At 56.7% G+C, this 27,993-nt stretch overlaps 2 protein-coding genes across 7 annotated transcripts; both read right to left on the minus strand.

The window, feature by feature from the left end:
• On the minus strand, positions 1-19,719 carry TRAIP (TRAF interacting protein). Its single transcript, XM_064432322.1, has 15 exons — positions 19,622-19,719; positions 18,543-18,600; positions 17,267-17,350; positions 13,320-13,359; positions 10,640-10,767; positions 8,091-8,185; positions 7,381-7,494; positions 6,385-6,472; positions 4,792-4,881; positions 4,495-4,583; positions 3,662-3,817; positions 3,413-3,461; positions 2,771-2,896; positions 2,197-2,247; positions 1-1,247 (listed from the first exon to the last, which is right to left on the minus strand). Exons 1-15 carry the CDS (start codon positions 19,717-19,719, stop codon positions 1,122-1,124), a joined length of 1,392 nt encoding a protein of 463 aa, XP_064288392.1. The 3' UTR covers positions 1-1,121.
• CAMKV (CaM kinase like vesicle associated) lies at positions 13,320-27,610 on the minus strand. 6 transcript variants are annotated; one of them, XM_064432316.1, is made up of 15 exons: positions 27,380-27,610; positions 24,251-24,359; positions 22,925-23,056; positions 22,772-22,846; positions 22,557-22,695; positions 22,357-22,477; positions 22,038-22,113; positions 21,818-21,954; positions 21,660-21,738; positions 21,499-21,586; positions 19,012-21,366; positions 18,730-18,918; positions 18,543-18,600; positions 17,267-17,350; positions 13,320-13,359 (listed from the first exon to the last, which is right to left on the minus strand). In XM_064432316.1, exons 2-11 carry the CDS (start codon positions 24,343-24,345, stop codon positions 20,914-20,916), a joined length of 1,395 nt encoding a protein of 464 aa, XP_064288386.1. In that variant the 5' UTR covers positions 24,346-24,359; positions 27,380-27,610; the 3' UTR covers positions 13,320-13,359; positions 17,267-17,350; positions 18,543-18,600; positions 18,730-18,918; positions 19,012-20,913. The 6 variants fall into 6 exon arrangements, with proteins under 6 accessions (XP_064288386.1, XP_064288391.1, XP_064288385.1 ...); XM_064432321.1 differs by lacking the exon at positions 13,320-13,359 and adding an exon at positions 16,383-17,074 and having other exon boundaries at positions 18,730-18,913; XM_064432315.1 differs by lacking the exon at positions 13,320-13,359 and adding an exon at positions 16,383-17,074.
• Positions 27,611-27,993: the final 383 nt, after the last annotated feature.

The raw sequence follows: 27,993 nt of genomic DNA on the forward strand, positions 1-27,993 counted from the left end.
TTGTGTTAACAAGTATGCACAGCAAGATATTTTATTCCCCAAAAAACATATTTTTAGCCAGTCCAGTAATACAGATTTGGCCTGAAGCAGCTGGAAATAGGAAAGGTCAGATTTGTACAGGAGAGTGCTTTATTAGGGGCCTCACCACATCTGTTCCTGCAGCTTGGACAGCCCTGCTTCAGGTGTGGATCTCCACGGCTCCAAGCTGAGGAACCCAGACAGGTCCAGCCCCACCAGCCTCCCCCTCCCCTGAAGGGAGCCATTCTTCAGCATTCTCCAGGCCATTCCAAACCCTCTAATCACAAGTCAGAACAGTTACAAAATAATAAAAATACTCTCTTATTAAAACATAGGAATTAATAAACAAGTTTCACACCAACACTTGCCAAGCAGAGGTCGCACCAGCACACCTATCTCTGCTTCCAAGTGGAGCAGGGGTCACCCCAAAACTTTCCTTCCAAGTCACTAGTTCCAGTGCCAAGCCTGCAAGACCACTCTGGACTTCATGACCCAGAACAGGGCAGGGCAACACAGCTCCCAGGTCCACCTGTGGATCTCCCCAGCCCAACAGGCTGTGCTTGAGGGAAGGCGTTTCATTTGATGATGATTATACAGACACTCGTCAGCCACACAGGCTGCTCTACACACACTTCTTCCTCCAGTAAACATTCTTGGAACTATTTACACCAGGCATGGAGCTGGTCCAGGTCCCTTCTCCCTGCTGCTCTCCAGACTGACATCCCAGACACCCTTCCTGCACCTCCTGCTTGTGGCTGCATCCAAATGCAGTTCCACCTGGTGCCAGAGAGCCCAAAGCAGCAGCAACTGCAGAACTCTGAGGAGGCCAGAAGGCAGGAATACCCTGTTAATTCTGCATGAAAAAACAGAGGAAGGAATGGTAAAATGAGGGTAACTCAGTCCAGGAGTCCAGGCATTAGCCAGAGGCTTGCTGCAAGGGCAGGATTCTCCACAGGAGCTGATCTCACCCACAGGGCAGCATCAGTGCTTTGTGAACAGTACCCAGACAGTGGTGCCAGCACACTGCCTCGTGCCAGGCTCTGGGCAAGTGTGCTCTGCCCTGCAGCCTCCTCTCCAAGCCTCTCCCAGGAAGTCAGGGGCTCTCACTGCAGGAAAGTGTCCATTCTGGCCTGGCTGCTGCTGGAGGAAAATGCAGGAGCTGCAGATGCTGGTCTGGAGACCTTCTTCTTGCTCCTAACTGGTAATGGACGGATTTCTGCCAGGTTTGTCTGGAGGTAGATCTGTCAAGGAAAGCACAGAGCAGTGCCCTGGGAACACAAGTGATCCAACACCTGCTGCAGTCCAGCCTGAACCACAGGCCTGGGACAGCCATATATCTGCATCCCTGCAGGACAGGATGGGCTTTGCTACCTTCTCACAGGAGCAGAGCTTGGGCATACACCTGTCCTACGTGTCAGGGAACACTTCCCAAAAAGGGGGCTTGAACTGGATATTAGGAAACATCTCTTCACTAAAGAGGTGGTCAAGCATTGCAGCAGGCTGCCTAGGGAAGTCCCTGCAAGCATTAAAAAACATGCAGACATGCTGGTTAGGGACATGGGTTAGTGGTGGGCTTGCAATGCTGTGTTAATGGTTGAACTCTGATCTTAGAGCTCCTTTCCAACATTAATGATTTCATTATTGTATGCTATCTCCTTGCACATAAACCAGCATTTTAACAGCATATCTATTTGAGTTGCAAGACCTCCTGAGGCAGGACACTGTGCAGGTGAAGGCAGAGCAGCCAGAGCCTGCAGCCTCCCATGGCAGAGCAATCCCAAGGCAGGAGCAGCTCCTCACCCGGGGTGAGCTCAGCCCAGCCACTCCTCACCACTGTGGAGCAGCAGCAGCTCAGGGAATGAGGGCTGCAGCTGCACGGGCTGGCAGCACACAGCCAGGAGGGGCTGTGCCACACTGCTGCTGTGTGATCTCAAGGGCACAGGCACACCCTGAAAACTGCACTGATTTCTGGCTGATGCACTCCTCTGAACCAGCCACAAGTGCTCCCAGCAAGTTCAGGACCTTGATGCCTTTGCTGAGCTCAGATTTGTTCTGAGACAAATCAGATCATTCCTTGAGGATCCCAAGTCTGGTTTTTTTTGTTGAGACCAAAGAGAAGGATCAGAAGTTAGGTGCCCAGAGCATCAGTACTGCCACATAAGCTGCAGGAAAGGATACTGGCTCTATGAACTTTGTCCTGCCTCCCATGCCATCGTAGCCCATCCTCACCTAGGAGAGAGAAACAAATGAGCTTGGAGCAGCACACAGAGCCTCGGCTACCTCTCCTCATGGTTATGGGGAAGTGGGAGTCATGCAGACCACAGCTCCTGGAGAGGGGTTAAAGGCACTTGGAAACACTCAGTACTTGTGCTAAGCCCTCACTTTTGGAAAAAGACAGACCCATGGGTATTAACAAAGTTTGGGAATATTGAGCACTTTTTTAGATAAGCTGATCAAGGCTTAGGATTTTGTCACTGGAATTGAAGAACACAAGGAGAATATCCTAAGCTCCAAGGAGGTGGAAGAATAGGACATTGAGAGCCACTTAGTCTGCTGCCAGGAAAGGAATGAGCATCTGTCATCCCTGGAGCTCTGCAGGACTGGGAAGTAGCCAGGTTGTGCGCCGAGATTTATTTTCCACACACTGTATGTGGCAAGGTAAAACCCTCATTCACTTCCTCCTTCAGGGTCAGTTCAGGACAGAGGTGGCAGTGCCAGCCTGGGCACTCACCAACTGGACAGTCATACTTACAGAGCCCATGTTCCTGTGGGAACCCAGGAAACCACCCGAAGATGGCTTCTTGGAGAGAAAAGAGTTCCTGATGAATGCTGGCAAGAGTCCTTTAAGAGCATCATCCTCCAGATCATCTGCCCCGTTCTGTCCCACAAAATAACAAGAAAAGCCCTTTAACCAGCACAATCTGCTAAATGGAATCCACATACAGGCAGCACTGATAACACAGACAGCTATTTAAGGTAATGGTTACTGCCATACCACGTCAGGTTGAAAACCAGCAGCTAACAACTCCCACTGGGGGTTATGTGGAACAGTGCCCAAGAGGCAGAACAGTGCCCTCAGCAAGGGCAAACAGCCACTTCAGCTGACCCCACAGGCCTTGTGGTCAGCTCCAGGTGGTGTTTGTGAAGCACATCTGGGGCAGAACCACCAGCAAGCAGGTGGGTCCCCACCCTCCCTTCTCCTTCTCTGCTCCAGGAGGCCTGAGGCAGCAACAGTGTTTCTAGGAGACCATCAAGGAAAACACTTTGAAGCTCAGAGTAGTTCTACAGATGGGCCAGTCCACAGCCACAAGGGAGAAAATAGATTCTTTATTCCAAGCTTATTAACAGCAGAATCAAAGAAGCGACACAGAAAAATCAAGATTAGTCCTTTTACCTCCACTGTTTCCTTCAGGATTTTCTTCGCCAGATTTACCACAGGAGGCCTGTAAGGAGCCCAAGGAGCAAATCAGCAGAGATTTATTGTTCAAATGGAGCTGGCAAGGACAGACAAGGCCAAGCAAATGACGACAAAGCTTGCAGCACGCCATCAGGCAGCTGGAGAGCTATCTGATCTCACACAGAAACTTCCAAAGCACTGAGACTTTGATCTCCTTTAGAAGCAGAAAGAGGAGGGAAAACTCACGGCTTTTTATCCAGCTTCTGCCTTTTTGCAGGGCCAAAGGGAGCTGTGCAGGGCTGGTGCTCAGGGGTGTCCACATTGAATGTGGCATCCAGATTGATCTCATCGCTGTGGGCCGGGCGGTGGAGCTTGGGATGCTGCAGTTCCATGGGAGCAGGGCTGCAGGGCCAAGAAAAGCCTCAGTCACTGAGCCCCTGCCTGCCCCCAGAGCTGCACCCCATGACAATGAGTGCTCAGACAGCAGTGGCACAGGAGCAGAGCCCCGTTCTGTTTACACATCAAAGAAAGGACAACCTGAACCCCAGAGTTTAAATTCAATGTCCCAAATTACTGCTCCCCCTCACATGCTGAGCGCTGTGACACCAGCTCCCAGAGGCCAGGAATCACACTGACACCCTGCTGCTCTACAGACACAAGCCAGCCTGCTCTACTGGGCTCATGGCACAGGCACCTCAAGAAAGGCTGCATAGAAGCAGATGTCATTTCTCAGGCCAGATTCCTCTGCCTAGCTGAGATCTTTGGTCACCATACACCAGTGCACACTCATCACACAGCCAACTCTAAAGCAACAAGAACAGCAGCTTTAGGGATGCTTCCCAGGCAAGGCACAGTGACAAAGACTTTTTTAAAACCCAGGCCATTCCTCCACCCTCTCCTGATCCAAACCCTCCGAGACTTTTTCCACATAAACCAAACATCATCCTGTCAGCCACAAGAAAAAGGATACAAGGAACAAAACCACCTTGCCTCTGCAACACCTGCCAGACTAGTACATGTCTGCTTTCTCAGTTAAACTGTCAGCTCTGGCTTTGTGTCTGAGGATGCAGCTCACTAACCTTTCCAAGACTAGCCGACTGAGTGTTTCCCTGGTTACAGATGGGACCTTCAGAGTATCCTGCAGGATGTCTATCTTTTTCTTCAAACTCTGGAGAGAAAAGGGAAAGCAGCCAGTGAGATGAAGAAAAATTTAGCAGTAGGTACTTTGCCCCTTTTCCATAAATCAACATCAGGTGGAGCTCAGAGGTAGGCTGGGAAATTTAGTCACTGAGCAAAAGCCAGCATAACTCCTGGCTTTGCAGCTGCAGACCAGCCTGCAGTAACTGGCAGCTGGCCATGAAGAAAGATATTCTCACCAAGATCTCCTTGTCTGCATTCTTCAGATCTTTCTGTGTGCTTTTTAACTCCTCCTTTGTCTTCTCCAACTCTGAAGTCGTTTTCTGCAGCTGCAGAACACAACAGAGCGTGGGTTACACTTCCCTGGGTAAGGGGGACTGCAGAGCCCTGTGAGGGCAGTGTGCTCTGCAGCACATGCCACTTCCCCGTCTAAGTGCTCAATTTTCCTGTGTCAGTCTGACCAATCTCTCCTGAACCAGTGCAATCCAATCCCTACCCAATTCCACAAGCTGCCTGCAGAGGGATGTCCAGGGCTGCTCGCCCAGCATTTCTGCCTCACGGCAACAGCTTTTCCCTGCTCTAACACTTGGTGGCTGCATTCTGAATTCCTGCAGGCCTTTGGACACACCAGAGCACAGGAATCACAAACCACAGGCCGGAGGATGGCTGTGCATCAGCAGTGCTGGCACATGGACAAGCCTGATTCAACAGGGAATCGTGCCAGCAGCAGGGGTCAGGAAGTGGATGTTACCACTTCAGACACCTCAGTGGCTCCAGGAGCCTGGGCCAGTTCATGGCTGTGGGTACACTCAGCTCTCTGGCAGCCAAGCCTGGAGCCCTGAGCACTGACTCGCATCCTCCTGACCCACACTGGCCATCACAGCTTGGCTCTGACTCAGCCAGGAGCAGCCCAGTTCCAGCAGCAGAACCTTGTGTAGGGGTTAACTTCTCTGGGGAGCACAGCACAGCAATCTGAAAACCTCCATTTGAGGGGACAGCAGCTATGGCTGAGTAACAGAAGTAGGCCAAATCCACCCACAGCTTCTCACTATGTTGGCTTAGACACAGGGATGCCCCAGGGAACACCTGTGCCTTGGGGAGTGAGGCTACACACATGCTTTCCACAGGGATGCACTGCCAGAACAGACAAAGACAGTCCTGCCTGACCTGAGCTAACAGACCCCAGCCATGCCTGGAGCAGGGGGAGCAGGGCAGCAGAGGCATGTCAGCACCCCCGAGCTCTGCACCAGCTCAGGACCAGCCCAGGCAGGTCTGTGCAGGGCCACCTGTGTGTCCTCACAGTGCTTTGGGAAGCTCTCCTGCCTGGGCACAGCATGATGTGGGAGCCCTGGCCCAGTTCAGTTGGCTGAAGGCATAAAGCTGGGTGTGACTGGATGTGCCAAGCCAGGACTAAGCCCTGCTCAACTAATACTGGCTCCAAACCCCTTTCCACTTCCTTAGGGGCCAGTGCTGCAGCAGGAGGAGCTGGCAGCTGAGCGCTCAGCAGTGTAGCCAGAGGAAGGAATTGCTACTTCCAGAACCCAGTGGGAGCAGTGGAACACCTGTGTGCTGCTGCCTTCCAGCACAGGCTCCCTGCCAAACTCTGGCTGGCTCTGCACAGGCTGCCCCAGCACTGTCCCCAGAGACTGCCCTCCTGACAACAGCTGTTTGCTCACCACATCACATCCTGACCCAGAAACCCCAGCCTGACCCTTCCACACACCTGTACCCATCAGTGTGGGAGGGGGCCACTGCAGAGGCCTTGGGCCCCAGTTATGGACAGGAATCTTACAGACCAGATGTCACCCTGGCAACTCACACCCTCCCTTTACCTTATTATTGACAGAAAACAGCTCCTTTTTCAGCTTCTCTGTCATCTCACCAGAGATCTTCCGAGCCTCCTTCAAATTCTCATATTCCCTACAAAGAGACCCAAAGAGTCACACTGTTTGTAAGGCAGCTGAGCCAGAACTTCTCAGAGAGAAGCCAAGACCCTCAAATTGAAGCTCTGAACCTGTAGAGCCACCAGAGAAAACCCAGGAGACACAATGCCCTTTAAGGAACAAAGATGAGTGAGTGTACTAACACCATCACACATTCCACTACACCATGGGAGAGAAAAAAACCTGCATGGGGTACCTTGCCTGATTCCACCAGCAAAATGGGAACCAGAGCCAGAGACATTTTAGTTGCCAATGAAAAAGACAGAAAACAGAGCACAGCCTCCATGCTGGCAGCAAACAGGGGACTTTGCTTTAAGCGACTTTTCAGAGACTTCACACTACTGGCCATGCACATTCATTCCCAATTACACCACAGGGACACTTGCCTCATTACAGCTTTGTACCAAAGCTGCAGTTATTCAGCTGCCATCAGAACGGACACAAAAAAAGCTGTGTTTTTCCCCCAGCAGGAGCAGATGGATATCCAGGTAGGGGAGGGCAGCAGTGGAGGCTTGCCTTGCCAGAGGCCACAGCTGCACAGTGCAGTGCTGCAGAGGGCACAACCCAGAGCTCTGCAGCCGCTTGCTTTCCCCCGGGCATGAGAGGAAAGCAGAGGGAATAATCATCATCACTTCATAGGTGCACTGACAACTCTGGAGACAGTTCCCATGGTGACACACATGTCACTGCAGTGACAAGAGGAACAGTTCAGTGTGACAGGCTCCAAACTAGGTCCCCAGGATGTGTCAGTCAAAGCCCAGTGGAAGCCCTAAGAGGCAGTGAAAGCCCCACAGAGCCCACATGCCTGTTGGTGCTTGGCAGAGGGCTCTCCCTGGGCATCCCCAGGACAACACCAGCCAGCTGTGCCAAGCCTGCAGCACCTACTTTTTGAGGGAAACACAGTAGATTGCAAGCTGCTCCACCGCTGCCTGCCCGACTCCCATGTCTCTGATCATCTCCTCCACTTCTGGGCGCTGGCTCTGAAGCAACAGCTCGATCCTGCACAAAAAACCCACAAACAAAAACATACCCTCAGCTCACGAATCACAAACAGACCTGGGAAAGAGACAAAAGCCCTGCTCCCCCCTCTAGGGGCTGGTGCAGCCTGAGCTTCTCCTGCAGGCATGCTGCGTGTCATGGGAGAAGAGAGACAGCTGCCTCACCTCAAGCAGGGCTTCTCACTGGGGAAAGCAGCATTACTTGGACCAGAGAAGGGGCAGCTGCACACACATACTGCACATGGAACTGATGCCCAGCTCTTGGTCCCTATAGCCCTGAGGCTGACTGTTCCTGGGCTGGCATTCTGCCCCAGCATCCTCTGATAACAGAAATGGCACTTAGCCATGCTCAGTGCACTAGAGATGAGGCCAGTACCCTGCCTTGCTGCTCTTTAATGAGAGCAGCTGTCTGCAAACATAGCAGGGGCAGGAGGCATGCAAGGGCAGCTAAAGCAGCCGTTTCAAACCTCACAGGTAAGATGATCCAGCACATGGAGTGGGTGCTGCAGCAGGCCCAGCAGGGCCCTGCTGCCCCCCCTAGAAGGGGCAGAGGTGTGCAGCCCAGGCTGCAGGGCCCAGGGAGCACCCAGATCTCACCGCTCCATGGTTCTCAGCTTGTTCCGCAGCCGCCGGGCCTCCTCCTTTGAACTCCTGTTATCCTCCTGCTGCTGCTCCAGGAATTTCATCTGCTTCTGCAGGGAAGCAAGCACACACACACCGCTAGTGAGGCTCCAGGGGCTGTTGGAGGAGCACTGCGGGCAGCCGGAAGCACACATTGGCTAAATGCTGCCACCACCTCAGCACCCCAGGATTATGGAGAGGTGATTCCCTCCCACTGCATCCCCAGCTCTGCTCCCCACGAGCACAGCAGGGTCTCAGTGCTAATCACAAGGCGAGGCTGGAGCTGAACCCGTGTCACAGCCCCTCTCTGCTGCCCAGTGCCCCGTACGCAGCGGTGACAATTTGTTTTTCAAAAGCAAAGGAGTCCACAGCAAGCAAGCCCTGCTACTGCCTTTCCCTCCGTGCACAGCTGATTGCTTCAGCCTCCCAACTCTCCTGCTATTAGCTGCTTAGAGCACAGATAGGAATGAGTGGGTCTCTTCTGGGAGACCTCAGCCAAACCAGACACCCACCCAGGCACTTCTCTCACCTGCTGCAAGTCTATTGCAGCCTATTGCCTCTCCAGCAGTGACACAGAACCTCAGCTGAGATGGAAAAGCACACATCTGCAGTGTGGCAGAGAATGGGGATAGCTGAATTAGCACCATTCTGATGCACCTGTGCTGTCTAGGTTTGTGTGTGCCTGGGCACCTTGCACAGCAGCTTTAAAAGGCTCTGGTTTCAGCATAGCACTGATTGCAGGGAAAGGCCTGGCAAAAGATCAGTGCCTTGTAAAGCTCCTTCCCACACAAGTTCAAGGACTATATCCACTTCCTGCCACAGAAACCAAACAGCTGTGAAACCACGGGGAAGTTGAGGAGGGACAGTGTTGCAGGCTCATGTGTCACTCTTGTTTATCTGGAGCTTGTCTTTGGCTTTTCCCTAACCAGAACTGTCAACACTTCAGATCCCCACAGCAGTGTTTTGTGCCTGGTCAGGGCAGAGGCCCCAGCTTCAGCCAGCCTGAAAGTGCAGCAAACTGGCAGTGCCAGCAGAAGACAGGCCCAGCTCTCAGCCTTAACCTGCGTCACAGCGAGTTAAGCCTGGATTTTCACTGCAGAAGTTTAGTGCTTTAATCTTTAATGATGCAGTTTAAGACAGTGCTTGGCATTCAGCTGGGAAACCCCACACGCCACAGAAAAGATACCTCCAGGTCCCTAATCCTTCTGCCCTGCCCAGCTTTCATTAAAGGGACTTAAGCATACAGAGAGGGTTTTGCAACAGGGAAGATAAGCACAGAGCCTCCTCCAGAGGTGTCAAGGCAGGAAAACTCAGCACTGAGATGCTGAGTTGAGCAGCAAGTATTGGCTCCCACTGTCACAGTTATTTCTGCTGGAGTAGGGGGCGTCAGAAGTATCCTGCCACTGACCTGAAACAGGATCACACCAGCATCTATGGCATGGCCAAGATCCAGGCAGCCTTTACATGCAAGCAGATTGGATAAAATCCCATGGCTGGGCAAAAGCAGTTGTGCTGGCTCACAGCGAGGCCTGCCTGGCATTAATTCCTTACTCTTTCTGTCCTTTCAGGTAGATCTCCTGGATGCTTCCTCCCAGAAGAGCCCAGCTGCAGCTGGCATACAAGATGTAGTTTAGGATACTGGGTTAGACAGCATGGGAAGTGCAGTATGCACTTATCCCACTTTCCAGCCTGCAGCTCACAACCTCACCTGCCTGCACCCCACCTTCAGGAGACAGGCACATCACCTTCACACAGCAGAGACTGCCCAGCCCAGCATCAAGGCAAAGCTGCTCCAAGACATCCCAACAAAGCTGCTCCTGCTCTTACCCTCTTCCTCTTGCTGTTTACGCATAGTACATGACTACACACTGAGTCACTGCACACTGAAGCACAACAGGAATATTTGATCCCTGGACTTCACAACATTACTAACCTAACTGAGGCAAAGCCCTGGCAACAGAACAGAGACGGGAGAGTTAGCTGGATCAAATCCCACTCAGCTGAAGCCTGCAACTCCCTCTCCATATTTTTCAGTTTGATTTCTCCCCCCGATCAAAGTAAGAAACTAATTTTCCTTGAATCCCACGTGGCCTAAACCCATTTCAGAAGAACATTCTACCTCAGGGAACCACTGTTTCAGCAACGGGGTGCTGGGGCTAGTTCCCACACTAGATTCCCGCTACTACCTTTATGACCAGCACTGCCACTTCATTAGAGGCTCAGTCACATTCTTCAGGCTGGGCTGGCATTTTTCCCTCGCCAGGGATACCTCTACCTTGAGCACCTGTATACAAACCACGGGCCTGTAGGCTTTTTATGCCTCTGAATCACCTCAGGCAGAGCACAAACAGGACCTCAAGTCCAGCAACAGCACTTGCTTCAATTAATCAAACCAAAATGAAAATCCAGGTACCAGACCCAAAATCCCACCAGCACAATCTCTTTATTAGCAGGATCTGCAGAGATCTTTAACAGAACTAACACTGACTGCATGATGGTTAGTCCTGCTGGGACAGGAAGGGTACCTTGAGAGAGGAGCACAGCATCTCTGTCTCTCCCAGCATCTTCTGGAGCGACTCTATCGTGGCATTGCGCACATCCAGAGTGTCCCTCAGCCCGTCCACAACAGCCTGGCATTCCCGCTTTTCTTTCTCTGGAAATGAAGAAAGAGAAAGGTCATGGCCTGGTAACCCAGAGTCCAGTTGCAGCAGAGCAGCAGGAGCACACAGACTGCTTGCAGGCTCAGCTCCAGGCTGCCAGGATTCAGCCATTCCTGGAGAGAGCCATTTCTCTAAGTGGCGTCTGCACCAGGGTCTGTACTGAGCAATTGCTTCTCTCAGTGCCAGCAGGCTTCAAGATTTCTTTACTAAAGATAAAAAATTCCCTTTAATAGCTTTCCAGCGCCAGCCCTGCTAGCATTAAGATGATGAATCTTAACTCTTGCGTTTTCTCAAAGCCAGGCTTGCACAAGGAAATAATTCCTCTCGAGTTACGCCAAGCTGTCATAGAGCTGGAGAAGAGAGCTTTGTATCCACCCTCTCCACATGGAATTTTATGTGTCAGGAACCCCTTTGGGGGCCATTGGGCAGCTGTATGCAGGGGTCTACCAAGCTGTTGCATGTACCCTCATTAACCACAGCACCTACAAAGGGCAGGTGCTGGGGGCACCGCAGGACACACGACAGCTTAAATAGATTCCCCAGGTGGCCACTTCTTGAAGGTCACAAAACCTTTACATCCTGCTCTCCCTCCCCCTGGCAAGCCAGGAGCAAAAAGCACATGCCCCTAACCACCAGAGAGAAGGTGGTGGAAACCACCACCAGATTTCAATTTGTTTCATGGAGACAAGGGAAGGACAGCTCAGAAAGCAACAACCACTATCAGGAGCTGCCAGACCAAGCAAGGAACAGCCAGCATCACTGAGAAGCTCAGAGCAGTTGGGTAATGAGGGAAAGCAGGAACCCCTCCACCTAAGCCTGCTGAGGGCAGGGTGAAACCTTCAGCTCAGCATCTTCAGTCTTTGCTATAATTGCCTGTGGCTCCAGCCTGGCAATAGTAGAGAGCCAAAAAGTGCCTTTCCAAAAAGCTTGTCCTCCTTGCAAGCCATCCAGTTTCAAATTCTGCCTCCACATCCTGTGGAAGCATGACCTGCAGTGAAGCTTCACTGTTCAATCAGGGAGTAAAAGAGCCATGTGGGACCGAGGAACAAGAGAGGAACATGTTCCAGCAGAAGCACACGGGCGGCTTCTGCATCGATCTGAATAACCCTTTCCCACCAGAGGCAGTGTCTGGAGATGCTCCCTTGCATTTGCAGGGACTCCACACCCACTGGAAGAGTTAGGGCTTCCCCCTCCTCCGTTCCCAGCTGCCCAGAGGCAGATGGCAGGAATCAAACCCCTCCATGCTGCAGGAATGAGTTTTCAGCTCATTCAGAGAGCCTCCCACAGAGCCTGCTCGGAGCTCGGCACCTCTCGAGCCATTTGCAGGCTGATCAGAGCCTGGCAGCTCCACAGCTCCTCTGCAGCACACAGAGCAGAGCACAGCTTCACATGGAGAACTTATACACAGGAACCAGCAGAGAGCAGAGTACCCACAGCAAAGGAGGCAGGAGGTGGGAAGGAGCTTCGCATTTCCAATATGAAAAGAGAATGGGACAGGGAATGTCAAATCCAACCTCTACTCACCAGAAGCCGAGAAGATTAGCAGGCCTTCAAGCAGTTTTTCTTGGATAATATCCTAGCAAGAATCCCAGCCACCTTCCCCAGAAGATCTGGCTCTCTACCAAGGCACTAAACTCAACCAAGCTGGCAGGAGAACAGGCCTCAGAATAGAGACGTGCAGACCATGCAATTCTACTCTCAGGCTAAGGACCGAATCCTCAATCTACTGGCTATTCATGTCTGTCTCGTGCATGCAGGGAACGCAGAGGAAAGACAACTCTTGGGGCGTGGGTGAGCCCCCAGCATTCTTTAAACATTTTTTTACCCTTCTGCTAGCATGTTTTAGGATTTCTGTCACTTAGACTGACATTTTCCTTTTGCTGCTCATGACTCATGTTCTGATGACAGGCTGCCTACAGACGATGCTTAAAACCCATCGACAAGTCTCCAGGGCTTTTGCTTTTCCTGCCTCCCTCAAACATCCTCTAAAATTAAAGATGGGAAGATGGAAGTGCGTGCACACTGAACTCCGTCTGCTCGTCGCGCGACACATGTGGCACTGCAACAGCCAAACAAATCCAAACCTTCCCACTGCTGCTTTTGGACACCACTTTCACCCTCTATCTGCTGGAGGGAATGAGCCTTTGCCACATGCAGCTGAGTTTCCCAGCAAGCAAACCAAGGCTTTTGCTTTCAAGCCTGCTCCAGATAGAGCGTTGCTGCAATTCTGTAAGCTTGTGATTAGGAAGGGGGCAAAAATATTGCAGCTACTTGTCCAAACTCACAGCGAATTCCTGAGCTGCAGCAGAGCTGGGCCAGGCTGTGGACTCAGGCTCTGTCATATAAGCTTTGCATCGCTGTAGGTGTTCTTGCCTCAGCAAAAGCTCCAAAGAGGTTGCTCTAGTGAAACAGTTTGCAGCCCGAACCATGCTCTCGGCTTCAGAGAGGAGTGGCCCCTGCACAGGGGCTCCTCAGACCTGGGCAAGCCACCTGGCACAGGTAGAGCCCAGGAGCTGCTGATCCCCTGCAGGCTACAGGAACTCACCTTTCAAGGAGAGCTGGGCCTTCACCTTGTCCAGTTCATTCTGAAACACAACACAGAGACCCCCATTAGGAAATGCCCTATAGAGATGCTTTCACCAGATCTTAAAAACACCCAAGAGGTTTGTCAGCAGGACCTTTGGAGCAGGCAGGTACTAAGGAGGGAATATGGAATCAACAAGCACGGAGTTACAAGCCTGGATTATCACAGGGAACAGAAAGAGCACCTCCAACTGGCATTCTTCAGGGGGAGAAGAGAGGATCGCAGCTTCAGCTTAGCCTTGTCAACCTTGTGTTTCTCACACTGTCAGTCATCCTGTTTTAGCTGAATAATTTTGGAAGGCTCTCAGGGAAACACAGGAAGTCAGGCAAGAACAATTTTTATAATGTTTTACCTAAACAAGGCAATAAGGGAGGGATGTTGCCAGACTAACTGGATTACTGAGAGTTCTTTAAACTGAAGTGAACTTTAATCAGATGGAGGTGGGAGACAGGAGAGCACAGCCAAACACCTGAAAAGGTAACCAAGCATGCACTCAAACATGCTGACAGACACTGAAGTCACTGCAGTTCAGGTTGCTGATATAAGCTAACAGCTCAATCGAACGGCTGGAAACAGATCACTGAGAAACCAATCCATAACACACCAGCTGAGAGTGCACAAAATCTCCTGGGTACCACAAGGGTCTGAGGAACATCAACATTTCTAACGCCTTCATCAAGGATCAGAAAGAGGCAGCAGATGCCCGGTAGTTTAAATTAGAGAAAATGAAGTGATATAATTTAACACTGGCAAATAGCCAAAGGAAATGTAGAGAGGTTAAAAAGAGAGGCTATTTATATCTCTATATCTAGATGTATATTTAAAAGAAAAACCAGAGAGAGAAATATATGCAGGAAAGAGTCAACAGAAGAGGACTTAAAAAGCTGTGTTAGAGAACTGCAGAGGAAAGCACATAACAAGTCAGGCAGGAACTGCAGTGGAATAAAACCACAATAAAATGCCAACACAGGCACACAAATCTGTGCAACCCGGAATGCTACATGCAAATCTGAGCCGAGAATAGCACCAGCAGTGACCAGAGCTAGGGCTCTGCTAGTGACAATAAAGGCAGGAAAGGGAATGTGGGATGTAAAGCTTGGTAAGCAGAAGGGACTAAATGCAAAGCCTAGCAGAGCTGACTGGGATTTGCCCCAAGGGGCACAACTGCTGGAGGGCTAACGTGGAATTAACTCTGCTGCAGGAACTATTCTGAAGCAGCTTCCTCAGAGTCCTATTCAGGAACGATTAGTGGGCTCACAAGATGTGCTAATTTTCATGATAGCAAAGAAACCCTGGGCTACTTCAGGCAGCTATGTAACATTACCTCATTCATCAACTTAATCTGAAATCCCTCATCCTCCACCACAGCTCCTAAAAGCCGCTCCCAATTTTCTCTCCTCTGAGAGAAGCTCTCCTCTTTCTGCCAGACTGAGTTACCACATTTTCCCAAGATCAAATGAATATATCCTGACCACAAACAGACAGCTGTCCTCCAAGGCTTCTACCTTCCCCAGCAGGTTTACAGGCAGGAATCCTCCCCCCACCTCCTCTTCACCAAGCTGAAATCTCATTTGGAAGAATTCTGCACTCCCCAGATCACAAGCAGCTCTTGACAGACTCACTGAGGTGTTACACTCCAAAACTCACCCTTTTCCTGCTCTGGGAACAGCCACATGGAGACTGTTCTGCTCACAAGGACCATCTTTAAATTCAGTATAGGCTAAACCCAGGTTCAGTAATGAAAGAAATGCTTGGACACTTAGCCTGTGGTCTGCAGCTACTCCAGGGATCCAGGTTCCCCCTGCTGTTTCTATTGAAGTTTTAGCCCGGGGGTGGAAAAGCAAAACAGCCCCAGCACTCCTTTGACTGTAAACATTTCTGAGTAACAGCAACAGTGAGAAACAGAAACAAAGACAATTACAGAAGATAATTTGGCTAATTCTGCAACAACAGGAAGGGGTTTCATGTCATGAGGGAGCTCTTCCAACCACTCCACTGGGTACCAAAGACTGATTCTCCAAAGAGAGTCCCAAGCTTGTCACCCCAAGATGACAAGCACACCACAGCTACACACTTTGCTTTCTCACATCTCTTTCATGGCAGGAGGCCAAATGCTCATTCCAAGACAGCTGTGGGCTGCACAGATACAGTTCCAGCTGATTACAGAGATGAACACCACTCTATGCCCAGGCTCTTGGAGGGCCAGGCAGCGGTTCATCACAAACCTTGGATTCTTTTTTCTTCCTCAGGTGAAGTTGCTTCTGGCTGAGGATGTCAGAAGTTCTTATCCCATCATCTGAAGAGCCCAGGCTTGGCCCACCATGAGTTCGTTTTGAACTGGTGCCTGGCCAGAATCAGACACTCCATCACAGACAGACCTCACATCTAGGTGGACCTTAGTCCCTCACCCATTGTGAACAAGGCATCTGTGCTCTTGAGGTACTCCATGTCCTCCAGAAATGAGGCAGCACGCCACATGAAACTGGTTGCAGCAGCAGCCTGTACAGTGCACACAGCAGTGAATACCCACACAGGCCAATGATGCTGATTTACCCAGAAAAGTATTCGGTTCCTTCCGTTGGTGACCTCAGAGTCCTCATTAAGCAGGCTGTACACTGAGGCTAGATGTTGCCGTGACACATACACACAAGATTTATAGGAGCAAGAGCAGTTACTATTAAGCTTGTTGTGCAGGAGCAGCTCCACAGTCCTGCCCTTGAGCAAGGGAGCAGTTCTGTACAGCCTGCCTGGAGCAGAAGGCTGGGGGAACCCATTTTAGATCCTGGGGTGGGGGTGAGAGAGAACAGGAAGGTTTTCTAGGGCAATTCTCTCCAGACAAGCCATTTCCAAACCACCCATCTCATTACACTAGTGGGAATGGATCTCAATCTGTACAAAAGGAAATGTGTATCTGCTGTGAGGGCCCCTGGCTCCCAGGGCCCAGAGAGGCTCCTGCACTCCTCTGCACACTTGGCTCTTCAGACTGGCTACTGGTGGTCTTGGAGAAAGACAGTGCTACTGACATTCTAGTCTGGCTGGTTTTATTTCAAAGACATACAAAGTACATATAGAATTGTCATGGCAACTGCTAATTATGGTAATTGCTGCACATGCTGCTTCTAAACACAAGAGGGTACAAGCATCCCGTTATACCAAGGTCAACCGGCCACCCTTTTTTGGAACAGATAATTCCAAGACACAAGGAGCCCTGTTTCACCCACACTACACAAAGGAGAGAACGTGGAACAGCCACTCTGTGTTTATCCCTACTCACACCCAACTCTCTGCACCCAAAGGTGGCACTTGGAGCACACCACCCAGTGTCCCAGCTCCAGACCCAGCCTCCACGTTGTTCACTGCTGCTGGTGTGGCTTCAGGCAGTTCCTTTCCAGCTCTCTCTTGGGGAATCATGACTATCATCACCCTGCCCCACACCCTTCAATCTGCACCACCAACCTTCCTGCACAGGAGGGAGGAGCAGGAGGCACTTCCTGCAATGGGCCCCTCTCTCCAGAGGGGTTAGCAGGGCTCACACACAGCCACACCACAGGTACCAGCAGCAATTCACTGCACCTGGGATTTCCCTTCTCCTGCCCTTGGGAACAGCCCTGTACCCTCATTCCCAAGGGAGGAACAGCAGTCTGATGTGATGGTGTTTCAGCAGATTTCCAGGTAAAGTGAGAAGCAGAAGGAAGAGCAGGAAGGAGAGGAGGCTCCTTGGGTCACCACATGGGATTTGATCAGAGGAAATGCCAAATCACCACAGAGATTGAAGTGCTTCAGGTCAGACACATAAGCACAGCAAGCTCCAGCTTGGGAAGCACCTGCTGGCAGAGGACCAGCAGGCCAGGCCACCCTTCCAGGAGGCTGGAGCGTCACATGAGGAAAGAACTGCCCCGTCAAGTTACCTGCAAGGTCTCAGCATCCGGTGCTGCTTGCTCGTCCAGGGTAACATCAAAAAACAGCTTACTGATGATGTGTCTTTTGCTGACCTAAACACAGGAGACAGAAGAGTTTGATGGGCACAAATATGGAAACAGCAGATACGGAAGACAGATGGAGGGGGAGAAGGTACTGTCTTGTGACAAGGCCATGAAAGGCAAATCAGATCACGTGTTTGACACCATTAGTGGTGATGCTCTGCTTTGGCTCAACAGCACAGCAGCAGACCCCCCACTCAGTTTCTGGGAGTGTGACTCCAGCCAAGCTCCTGAGCCGCAGCAGAAAGATTCAGACATTTCTGAATCGAGCGCAGTCTGTTCTCTGGCAGCTCAGCCCAAAGCAGCTGATGCTGAGCTAACATGATGCCAAATCCTAAGACAGAAGTACGTGCTGCTTTCTGCAGGCAGAAGGTGCTGTAATTGAATTTGATAGCTCTCCACACCTCCCCCATGCAGTTACAGCTTTGTGTTTTAAGTATTATATACAGTCATGACACCAGCTAATTGCATGGTTACTGCCACATAAGATGTTATTTCGCGATAACTCCATGGTAACCCAGAGATGTAAGAGGCAGAGAAGAACAGAGGGAATCAACAAGTCAGGCAAGGAACAAGGGCCAAGACCTTGAGAGGAGGAAAGAAGCACGAACACAGAATAAGCCCAAGCAGCAGCTGGCTAAAAATCTACATCTGAGAGCGAGGAAAACATCTCCTGCAGCCACCACGTGCCAAGACCTGCTGGAGGCATGAAGGCTGTGACACAAGGGACTTCAAAGGTCCCACTTAAACCAATGGAAACCCAAGGCTCAGCTTCCTATCTCAGAAGCTTTCTTCTCTCCCCAGCCATGGCTTTTCTCAAGGGAGGGTCGAGTACTGCTGAACCAGGGGGAGTTACAAGGCCCACGTGCAGCAGAACAGGCTGTTCACCTGGCAGCAGTGGGCTGGGCACACCAGAAACACCAGCCAGGTGCCCCACTAATCCTTGCAGACCCTCCTGTCACCATGTCAATACTTACCCAGCCTAAGTAAAAGCTGTGAAAACCCACAGCCCCTTTTGAAAGGAGCTGCAGTGCAGACAGCAGCAGGGCACCCCCAGCCCACTGCAGCCCCAAGGGCTGTGGAGGGGAGTTCCTCTCCTCTGGGGGGTCCCAAGTGACAGAAGGACCCTCTGCTTTTTACCATGGGCCTTGTTCTGGCATCACCCCAGGCCACAGCTCCCTGGTGCCACAGGGGATGGCTTTACCTGGTTCCTGCACTGCGGGCACGTCCGGCTCGGTGCGGTGTCAAACCACTGGAAGAGGCTGAGAGAGAAAAGGAAAACACACAGTAAATCCTTACAATCCTGGGGCACTGCTTCCAGGGGCCATCCCCCCGCTCCCCAGGGACAGCAGGATGTGACTCCTTGTCACACACTCAACAGAACTGCAAACCTTCAGTGCAGCGCTGGCTGGCAGGAGCTCCGCGCTCCACCCGCATCTCCAAGACAATTCCTGGCTGAATTTAGCATGTGGGCTTATCTCTAACAGGGCAGAGCTTTTGCAGAGCTCAGATCTCTCTGGGAGACAGGCACTGAGGAGCTACAGCTTCGCAGGAGCGGGTGGATGCACACAGGAGCTGCTCTGTCAGGAGGGGACAGCAGATGCCAGCACTGGGCATGGATCCCTGAGCCAGGGGTGCTGGGCTGCCCCTGCTCTGGGATTATGAACACAAACCTGCCGGGCTCCCCAGGACAGCCACTGATGCACCGTGCAACCGAGCCACCACGCCGTGCTGGAAAGGTTTATTTTGGGAGCAGGTTACCTCTGGAAGCTCTCCCTGCTCGGCTGGCTGCTGGCAGAGCCGGCCCGGGCAGCGCTGCTGAGTGAGCAGTGACAATCACACCCGTGGTCCTTTCCAAGCCCGACAGCCAGGAAAGCAAGTGCCCACCCTCTCCCCACGCAAAGTTTATTTCCTCAGAAGAACCGTTTCCTTTCAACACAGATATTCGCAACACGGTCCTAGAAAAGCACGGAATTACCAGGGCAGCTTCACCATACCGACTCCCTGTGACACTGAGCAGGAGAGCAGGCAGCCTGCAGGCAGCACAGAATCAGCTGGGTCGGAGAAGATCCGAGATGATCGAGCCCGGCCCATGACCGACCAGCTCCATGCCAAGTGCACTGCCACTCCTGCCTTAAAGGCCTCCAGGGACGGCGACTCCGCCACCCCCCGGGCCAGCCCGTGAGCAGCACAGCCCGGCCTGCTGCGGCAGCTCCGTGAGCTCCTCGGAGCCCTCGCTGGCAGCCCACGGCCCGGCCCGAGCTCCGCCCGCCCGCCGCTCACCAGGCCTGGTGGAAGGTGTGCCCGCAGGGCACGGCCGCCACGTCCCGCTCGTTGTCGAAGAAGTCGGAGCAGATGGTGCAGTGGGCGCGGATGGGCATGGCGGGGCCGGGCGCGGGGAGCGGCGGCTCCGCAGGGTGGGGGCCCGGGGCCGAGCGCCCGCGCGGCCCTGCGCCGTTCAAACGCCACCGCGCCCGCGCCGCTTCCGGCCCGCCCGGAAGTGACCTCAGGGGAGCCCGCGCGGGGCCAACGGTGGGGCCGGGCCGGGTGGGCGTGGCCTCCGGGGGCGGGGCCGGTGGGGGAGTGGGCGGGGCCGGTGGGGGAGTGGGCGGGGCTTGGCCCCGGGCCCGTGCCCCGGGATGGCACCGGGGATCCTTCCCGGGATGGCACCCGGGATGGCACCGGGGATCCTTCCCGGGATGGCACCGGGGATGGCACCCGGGATCCTTCCCGGGATGGCACCGGGGATGGCACCGGGGATGGCACCCGGGATCCTTCCCGGGATGGCACCGGGGATGGCACCGGGGATCCTTCCCGGGATGGCACCCGGCATCCTTCCAGGGCTCCTTCCTGGGATGGCACCGGGGATGGCACCGGGGATCCTTCCCGGGATGGGACCGGGGATCCTTCCAGGGCTCCTTCCCGGCATGGCACCCGCGCTCCTTCCCGGGCTCGTTCCCGGCGGCAGGCGCTGGCCGCGCTGCCCTCGCTGCCCGCCGCGCCTCGCCCGCTGCCCCGGCCGCACAGAGAGAGCGGGCAGGCGGCGCTGGTGCTGTCTCAGTTTGTCCTCAGCGGGGGCTTTATTTGCCGGAGATACAGCGGCGGGGCGCGGGGCGGCAGCCGCGGGCAGAGCCGGCCCGGCGGGCATGCAGCTGCGAGGGGGGAGGGAAGCGGGGCCGGGGAGGGGGCGCGGGGGGCAGGGGGTTCCTCCAGGCACAACGCGTGGGGGCCGTGCGGCTGCCCCGGGCGGGGGTCCCCGTGTGCCCCCCGGGGATGCCGGGACGCAGAGGGGGTCTCCGGGACGGCCCCGCTCCGTCCCGGGCGGCCCCGCCCGCGGTCCCGGGCCCCGCGCTGCCCCCAGCGCTGCGGGGCCAGGGGCTGCCCCGCGTCTCTGGGCATCCCCGGGGCAGGGGACGGCGGCGGGGGACAGACTGAGAGAGCTGCGAGGACACGGGGGAACGGGCGCCATGCAGGGCTCTGCCCCGCGGCCGGCTCTCCGGCGGGGCACGTAGAAAAGGGGGCGCAGGCGGGGCTGGGGGCCATGCCGGGGCTATCTACAGGGGGCGCGGGGCCGCTCAGCCGCTCTGCTCGCCGGGGGGCTCGGCGGCGGCCCCGGCCTCGTCACGCGTGGCGGCGGGCGGCGTGCCGGGGGCCGGGGGCTGCGCGGCGGCGGGCGGCGTGCCGGGGGCTGCGGGCTCCGGGGCGGTGGCGGAGGGGGCTGCGGGCTCCGTGCCCGGGGCCGGGGCCGGGGCCGTGTCGGTGGCGGGCTCTGCGGCCGCGGGCTCCGTGGCCGCGGCGGCGGGAGCCGGGGCGGCGGCCGTGGTCGCTGCCGGAGCCGGGGTAGCTGCTGGGGCCGGGGTCGCTGCCGGGGCTGGAGTTGCTGCGGGGGTCGGAGCCGCTGCCGGAGCCGGGGTAGCTGCCGGGGCCGGGGTCGCTGCCGGGGCCGGGGTCGCTGCCGGGGCTGCCGCCGTCTCCGTCTGCTCAGGCGCCCGCAGGCGTTTCATGAGCGTGGTCACTCGCACGGCTTTCTGCAGGGGAGAGACGGGGGGTGTGGGTCTGGCGGAGGGGCAGGGACTGGCAGCCCCCCCAGGCTCTTAGCCCCATGGTGGGGGACCGGGCTTGGCTGAGGGGACACGGAGGCACGGCACACCCACACCCACCTTCCACTTGGCCCGGGCGAAGTTCTTCTCGATCTGGGCACAGACGCCGTCCTTGATGTTCTTGTCAGAGGCAGCATTCCCAGAGATCCTGGAGAGGCAGTGAGGCGTGAGCAGCCCCCACCAGCCCCCCTGGCTCCCCATCTGCCCCTGCCGCTGCTCACCACTCGTGGGAGATGGCCTCCTCTGCTGTGATCCTCTGGTCCTGCTCCACCTCCATCAGGCGTGTCACCAGCTCCTTAGCTGGGGGCACAGGGGGAGAAGTCAGCGCTGGCAGGGGACAACACGGGGACCCCACGTACCCCCCCAGTGTGGGGCTCACCCGCTTGCGAGATGTCATCCCAGTACGGCGGGTCGAACTCGTAGTCCCCAGCCAGGATTTTGCGGAAGAGGTTCTTGTCGTGGTTCTCATAGTCATCCTCGTCCGCCTCCTCGTAGAAAGGGGGGTTTCCCGAGAGGCTGGGGAATGTGGTGGGGGGCTCAGTCCCGCCCCAGCCCCTGTAGCTACCCTGCAGCTCCCCTGTCCCTCCCCCCACACTCACAGGATGTACATGATGACGCCGATGGCCCAGCAGTCCACCGGCCGCCCGTACCGCTGCCGCCCCACCACCTCCGGAGCTGCCAGAGACACAAGAGCAACCATCCCCCGGGGCCCCCAGCCGCCCGGCCTCCTGCCCCTGGGGTGATGGGGAGTGGGAGGCACCCACTGGAAGCACCCAGGATCAGCCCCAGGGTGATGGGGAATGGGAGGTGCAGCAGGAGGCGGTAAGGGATGGATAAGGATAAGGATGGATAAGCAGCAGGGACGTGCTGGGACCCAGCACTGCCCACTGCACGCCCACCCGGCTGGCTCTCACCCACCCAGGTACTCAGGGGTGCCACAGGGCTCCTTAATGAGCCCGTTCTCCAGCTTGGCCAGGTGGAAGTCGCTGATGACGATCTTGGAGTTCTTCAGGCGGTTATAGTACACCAGGTTCTCCAGCTGCCGGTGCAGGGACTGTGAGTGCCAGGACGGGGGGCATGGCAGCACCCATGGGTGCTCCCACTTCCCTGCCACCCACCTTGAGGTTTCTGTGGACGATCTTGAGGGAGTGCAGGTAGGCAACAGCCTCCAGCACCTGCCGGATGACATTGCTGGTGTCCTTCTCCGAGTAGTAGCCCTGGTCCAGGATCCAGTCGAAGACCTCCCGGCCAGTGGCCCTGCAGACAGCAGCTCTGCTGGGACCCAACCCTCGTGGGGCCACCCCCTCCCCACTTCCAGATGTCCCAGACTTACAGCTCCAGGAAGATGAAATATTCCTTGCGGGTGATGTAGACATCCACCAGCTGTAGGATGTTGGGGTGCTTCACCCTACAGAGAGACAGGGGCAAGGGTGGGAGTTCCCAGTTTGCCCGGTAGCACAGGATCCCCTCCAGCCCCAGCACTCACATTTTGAGGATGATGATCTCGTTTTTGGCTGCCTTCCGCACTTTCCGCCCATCCCGCTTCAGAAACTTCTTGCAGGTGTACAACTTCCCCGTCGTCTTCTCCTTGGCCCGGAAGATTTCACAGAACTCCTCCCTGCAGGGTAGCCCCAGACATCACCCCGCTCCTGGGGACCACTGAGACTGGGGTGCTTGGGTGGTGCCTGGGCCCACCAGCATTCCCCCAGACCCCAGCAGTCAGGGGAGATGCCACAGAAGTAGAAGAAAGCTGTGGCTCAAAAACACTTTGGAGGGGAAGCAAAAAAACAGCAGTGAGAAGCAACTGATATGGAAGAAGCAAATTGATAGGGAAGGAAAAGAATTTGCTGGTTAAAAAAACCATCCTCAGAACAGGAGGGGTAAGACCCCCTGCGAAGCCACTCATGCCAAGGTGGAACAGCAGCACACCCGACATTACCATCAGCACAGCAGTGGGGGAGAAAGAAAGGGAGATGTGCCGGTAGCTGCAGTATTTCTGTTCTATTATTAATGGTGCTGGAGCCCATCGGCAAGGCTGCAGCTGCAGGGGAGCCCCCCGGGGCACTTGGCACTGCTCCAGCAGAGCCATTGGCTTTCCAATGCCCCCAACTGCGCTGAAATCCCCACGGCCACTGCCCTGGGTGGAGGGGAACAGTGACCTGCGGGCCTTGGGACAAACTGCCCAGGGGATGGAGCAAAGATCTGAGAGCACCAAGGTCCGCACTGCCACCGAGTGTGAGCCTGCCAGGTGTGACCTCTGTCCAAGCAGGTGTTTTGGAAGTTGATGGAAAAAATTCTGGTGCCTATTTTGCGGTCAGCCCTGTCTCAAGGGGTGCGAGGGCTTCAGTTTTTCAATGCATCCTAACAGGTTCCTCAGCACGGCAATAAAAGTTGGGGGAAGCAGCAGTCCTCCACTGCCCCGCAAGTGACATCTGCCTTTCCTTTGCTGTAGCTGAGCCCTCCTGATTCACAAAATGCTCCAGGGAGACAGGATTGTGTGGAATTGCTGCAATCCCTGCAAATCTTGAGGGGAGGAGGAAGGGATATGGGAAGCTGCCCAGCTGCAGCCAGCAGCAGTGGGAAAGCTCACTGCCCTTCTTGGAGCTAGCTGTGAATATCCCCCATGCAACCCACGAGCAAGAGGGACTAATTAGGGAAAAACCACCCCAAAATACACCCTGCAATCCCTGCCCAGCCGGGGACCAGCACCCCCAGAGCCCCCACAGGCAGCGTTGTGCCACTCCTCAGCACCCCAAGAGCCCCACACGGGTGGCTGGCGCTCCCCAGGGCATCCGTGGAGGGACCAACTCACGTTTTGATGACCTGGCCCAGGTCATATCTGTCGGTCACCTCAGACGGCTGGTTATAATCTTTCTTGTCTCCCAGCGTCACGCAGCCAAACGGCATCGCAGGGCCCGGTGCTGGCAGGGCAGGGAGAGGCAGTGAGTGCCCCGGCACCGCTGGCCCCTGGGGCCACAGCAGAGCCCCCCGAGCTGTGTTGATTAACGCGGAGCCCGAGCACAGCGGCTGCTCGCACTCTGCAGCTGCTGCAAGCTGCCATGTGCCCAGCCCCACCGATGTGCATCCATGCCCGTGGCATCCAGCCTCTCTGCCCGGGCTCAGGCTGCCAGCACAGCCACAGGCTTCCCCCTCTGGCCGCTGTGTGTGGATTATTAATGATTAATTAGCAGTCAGGGTTAGCACAGTGCCCGGAGCACCCGCTGGGGAGGCAAGCGGAGGTGAACGGATCCTTTCCTGTTTCCCAGCCCAGTCTTGCCCACGGTAACATTTCAGCAGATGGGGCCTCCCCAGGCAGAGCATTGTCACACGCTGTCACATGTGCAGTGGGTTACACCAGTCTCAGCTTGCCATCCCCAACCAGCCCTGACTGTGGCACCAGGCAGGTGGCACTGCAGCTCGGAGGTGCCAGCCCTCCTGCCACTGGCAGCGGTCAGGACACCAGCCTTGGCAGACACCAGCTTCTCCAGCCCTTTCGGAAGGATGCTTTACCCCTTGCTTCCCTGTTGGGAACTCTTCAAAACCAGATCCTTCTTGGATACTTCCCAGAAAAAAAAAAAATTGATCACAAAGTGATTTCTTCCCCTTTCCCACCGTGTTAGCGGGAGCAAGTTCCAGCTGACATTATTTTTTGACGGCTCAGAAGATGACAGAGCTGCCTGGGGCCCCCAGCCCTGAGCGGGACCTTGCGATGGGAAGCTGGCACGATGCTGGAGGCACCCCTGGCCAGGCTAAAGCTCCCCAAACCCCACGCTGTGCTGTGCGGGGCTGCCTGTGCCGCGCCGGCGGCGCCCGGCCCGGCGGCGAGGGCTGCGGGCAGGATGGCTGCGGGATGCGGGATGCGGGAGCCGGCATCGCGGGTACCCAAGCGCCGAGCCTGTTGCTATGGCAATGGGAGCTGAAGATGCAGAAAGCGGCACATCCTTCGGAGGGGGCAGGGACGGGCAGCACCCGGCAGCACCCGACCCACCCGCAGGTGCACAGCCCCAGCCCTGCCGTGCAGGCCCCGGGAGGAAGGCGTGCTGCCTGCAGCACCCAGGGCGTGCACTTAAGTGCTCCCTGGGGTGATCGACCCAAACCTGGGTGGGACGTGAGTGCGGTGAGCCAGGAAATGGGGGGATGCTCCTTCCTGCCTCCATCCTGTGGGGCTGACCTGCCTCTGCCCCTGCTGGAGCAATGCCCACAGGATGGAGCTCCCAGTTTGCAAGCACCCAGGCACTGTCCTGCCAGGAAACCTGCACTGAGTAAGAGCACCTGCCCCAGTCCTGCTCAGCGTGCACCAAGTCCCAAAAGAGAAGAAGAGCACCCATGGGACACCTCTGCCTGTGCCCTAGATTGGGTGAGGTTTTCCAGCCTACACCTGACTCATCCCAGCAGCTCTCCTGGCAAACATGCCCTGCCTGTGTCCTCATGCCACACGACACCCGCTCTGCCGTGCCACTGTACCTGGCCTAGGGGAATGAGGGCTGTCCTGGCAGCTGCTGGAGGGGCGGTGGGCGCAGTGCCACAGATCATCAGGGGCAGGGCTGGCTGGTGGATGGGCAGGCTGCCAGCACTGGCGGCACGGTGCCAGGATTAGCTGGGAAGGGGACCGGGGTGGGATGATATATCGGGATTTTATTGCTGTCTATGGGAGCTCTCAGCTAATCTGCGCTCATAAAATTAGTTCTCGTTGGTTTAGTGGCCACCCATCCTGTCAGGGCTGAGCACTGCCACCCTCCCCTGCCCCAGGCTGGCTTCCAGGGGCTCAGCGCACCTGGGATACCCTGCAAGGGAGGTTGGTACCCAGCCCGACACCGGGGTCAGCACCTGCACCCCACAGGTGAGAGCACCCTCCCGGGGCAGGGGCACCCAGGCAAGAGGTGGTCAAAGGGATGAGTGCTCCCTCCCCGGGGTGCCGGGGGGAAGGCTCCGCGCTGCGCTGGCACCCGCACGCAGCCAGCACCCCCCTCCAGGAGTCTAATTTGGGAGCAGAAGCAACAGCGGGTGTAAGACAATAGCGGGGAAGTGGGTGGCCGGGTGGGGATGGCACGGAGGGATGACGCAGCCGTGCAGCCCTCGCCAGCGGGGCCCCCCAACCCCCGAGCCCCAGCTCTGCCCCACGGCGTGAGCTGCCACCGGCTGGTATTGCATCTGCAGCCCCGCTTCCACCTGCAGCCGCCCTGGACATGTCCGTGGGGGGCTCCCCCTGCCGTGCCGCCCCCAGGTCCCAGGGTGTACCGGGGAGAGGCAGAAAACGCAGCCGGGCTAAGACGGACCGAAATGCTGCTAGTGCAGGCAGCGGGAGGCGGAGGGGCCGGCCGGCCCAGCGCTGCCCGCGGAGCCGCCGCGCTGGGGCTCAGACAGGGCTGGGGGAGTCCCGCCGCCCCCGGGCCGGGCGTGCGGAGGGACAGCCCGGGCCGCGCACCGCAGGGAGGGCTGCGTTTGGCCGGCTCGGAGCGCTGCGGCAGCGGGAAGGGAGCGGACTGCGGGAGAGAGAGGTGCGGGGTCCGGGAGGGGATGCTCGGCGGCGGGGGCACGGGGAGAGGCTCCCCGGCAGCATCCGCTCCCGCGGTGCCGGCCCGGTTCTCCGGGCTCCTCGCGGAGACGGGGGCGGCACCGGGGCAGCAGCGGCCCCGGGGGGGCGAGCGGGGAGGCGCGGGGGGAGCCGGGCTCCGGCAGCTCGCCGTGCCCACGGCGCCCGTCGGGGCTCGGGGTCGGCGGGACGCGGGGTGCCGGCGGGGGCGGCGCGGCGGCGGGCAGCCGTCGGGGCGCGCTCGCACCGGACAGGGACACGCGCGGCCCCGTCGGGACGGCCCGGGCCACCGGGGTCCGGAGGAGAGTTGGGGGCAGCCCCGGGCCAGACGGTGACAGATGCCAGCAACGCCCCCCCCCGCCGGGCCCGGCCCCCCGCGCCCCCGGTCCGGCGCGGCGCGGCGCTCACCTGCACGCCTCTCCGACCGCAACGGGGGGCCGCGGCCCGGGGCCGCCGCTCGGGGGGAGCGCGCCCCTCCCGCGCCGGGCCGGGGCCGAGCCGGGCCGAGCCGAGCCGATCCCCGCGGGTGCCAGCGATGCCAGCCGGTGCCAGCCCAGCCGTCGGTCCGTCGCGGCGCGGCCCCGCGCGCCCGGCGCGGCAACTTGGGGGGGCGGGACCGCGGGGCCACGCCCCCCTCGCGCCCCGCCCCGCCCCTGACGTCACCGCCAAACTTCGCGCCCCGCCCGTGGGGCCGGGTCACGCGTGGCGCGGGAGCGCGGGGGGCGAGGCCGGGCATTGCCACCGAGCGGGGACACCGCCACAGCCCGGGGGACCGCAGAGCCCTTGGGACCCCGCAGCGTACCCTCGGGGCGAGCCGGGATCCCCTGGGCTGTGCCATGGCGCATGGGATGGGATGGGATGGGATGGGATGGGATGGGATGGGATGGGATGGGATGGGATGGGATGGGATGGGATGGGATGGGGTGGGGTGGGATGGCATGGCATGGCATGGCATGGCATGGCATGGCATGGCATGGCATGGCATGGCAGCAGGATTTTAGCGAAGTTGAGCGTGGGCTCAG

Source organism: Passer domesticus, chromosome 9 (assembly GCF_036417665.1).
Source record: "Passer domesticus isolate bPasDom1 chromosome 9, bPasDom1.hap1, whole genome shotgun sequence".
Classification (NCBI taxonomy): domain Eukaryota; kingdom Metazoa; phylum Chordata; class Aves; order Passeriformes; family Passeridae; genus Passer; species Passer domesticus.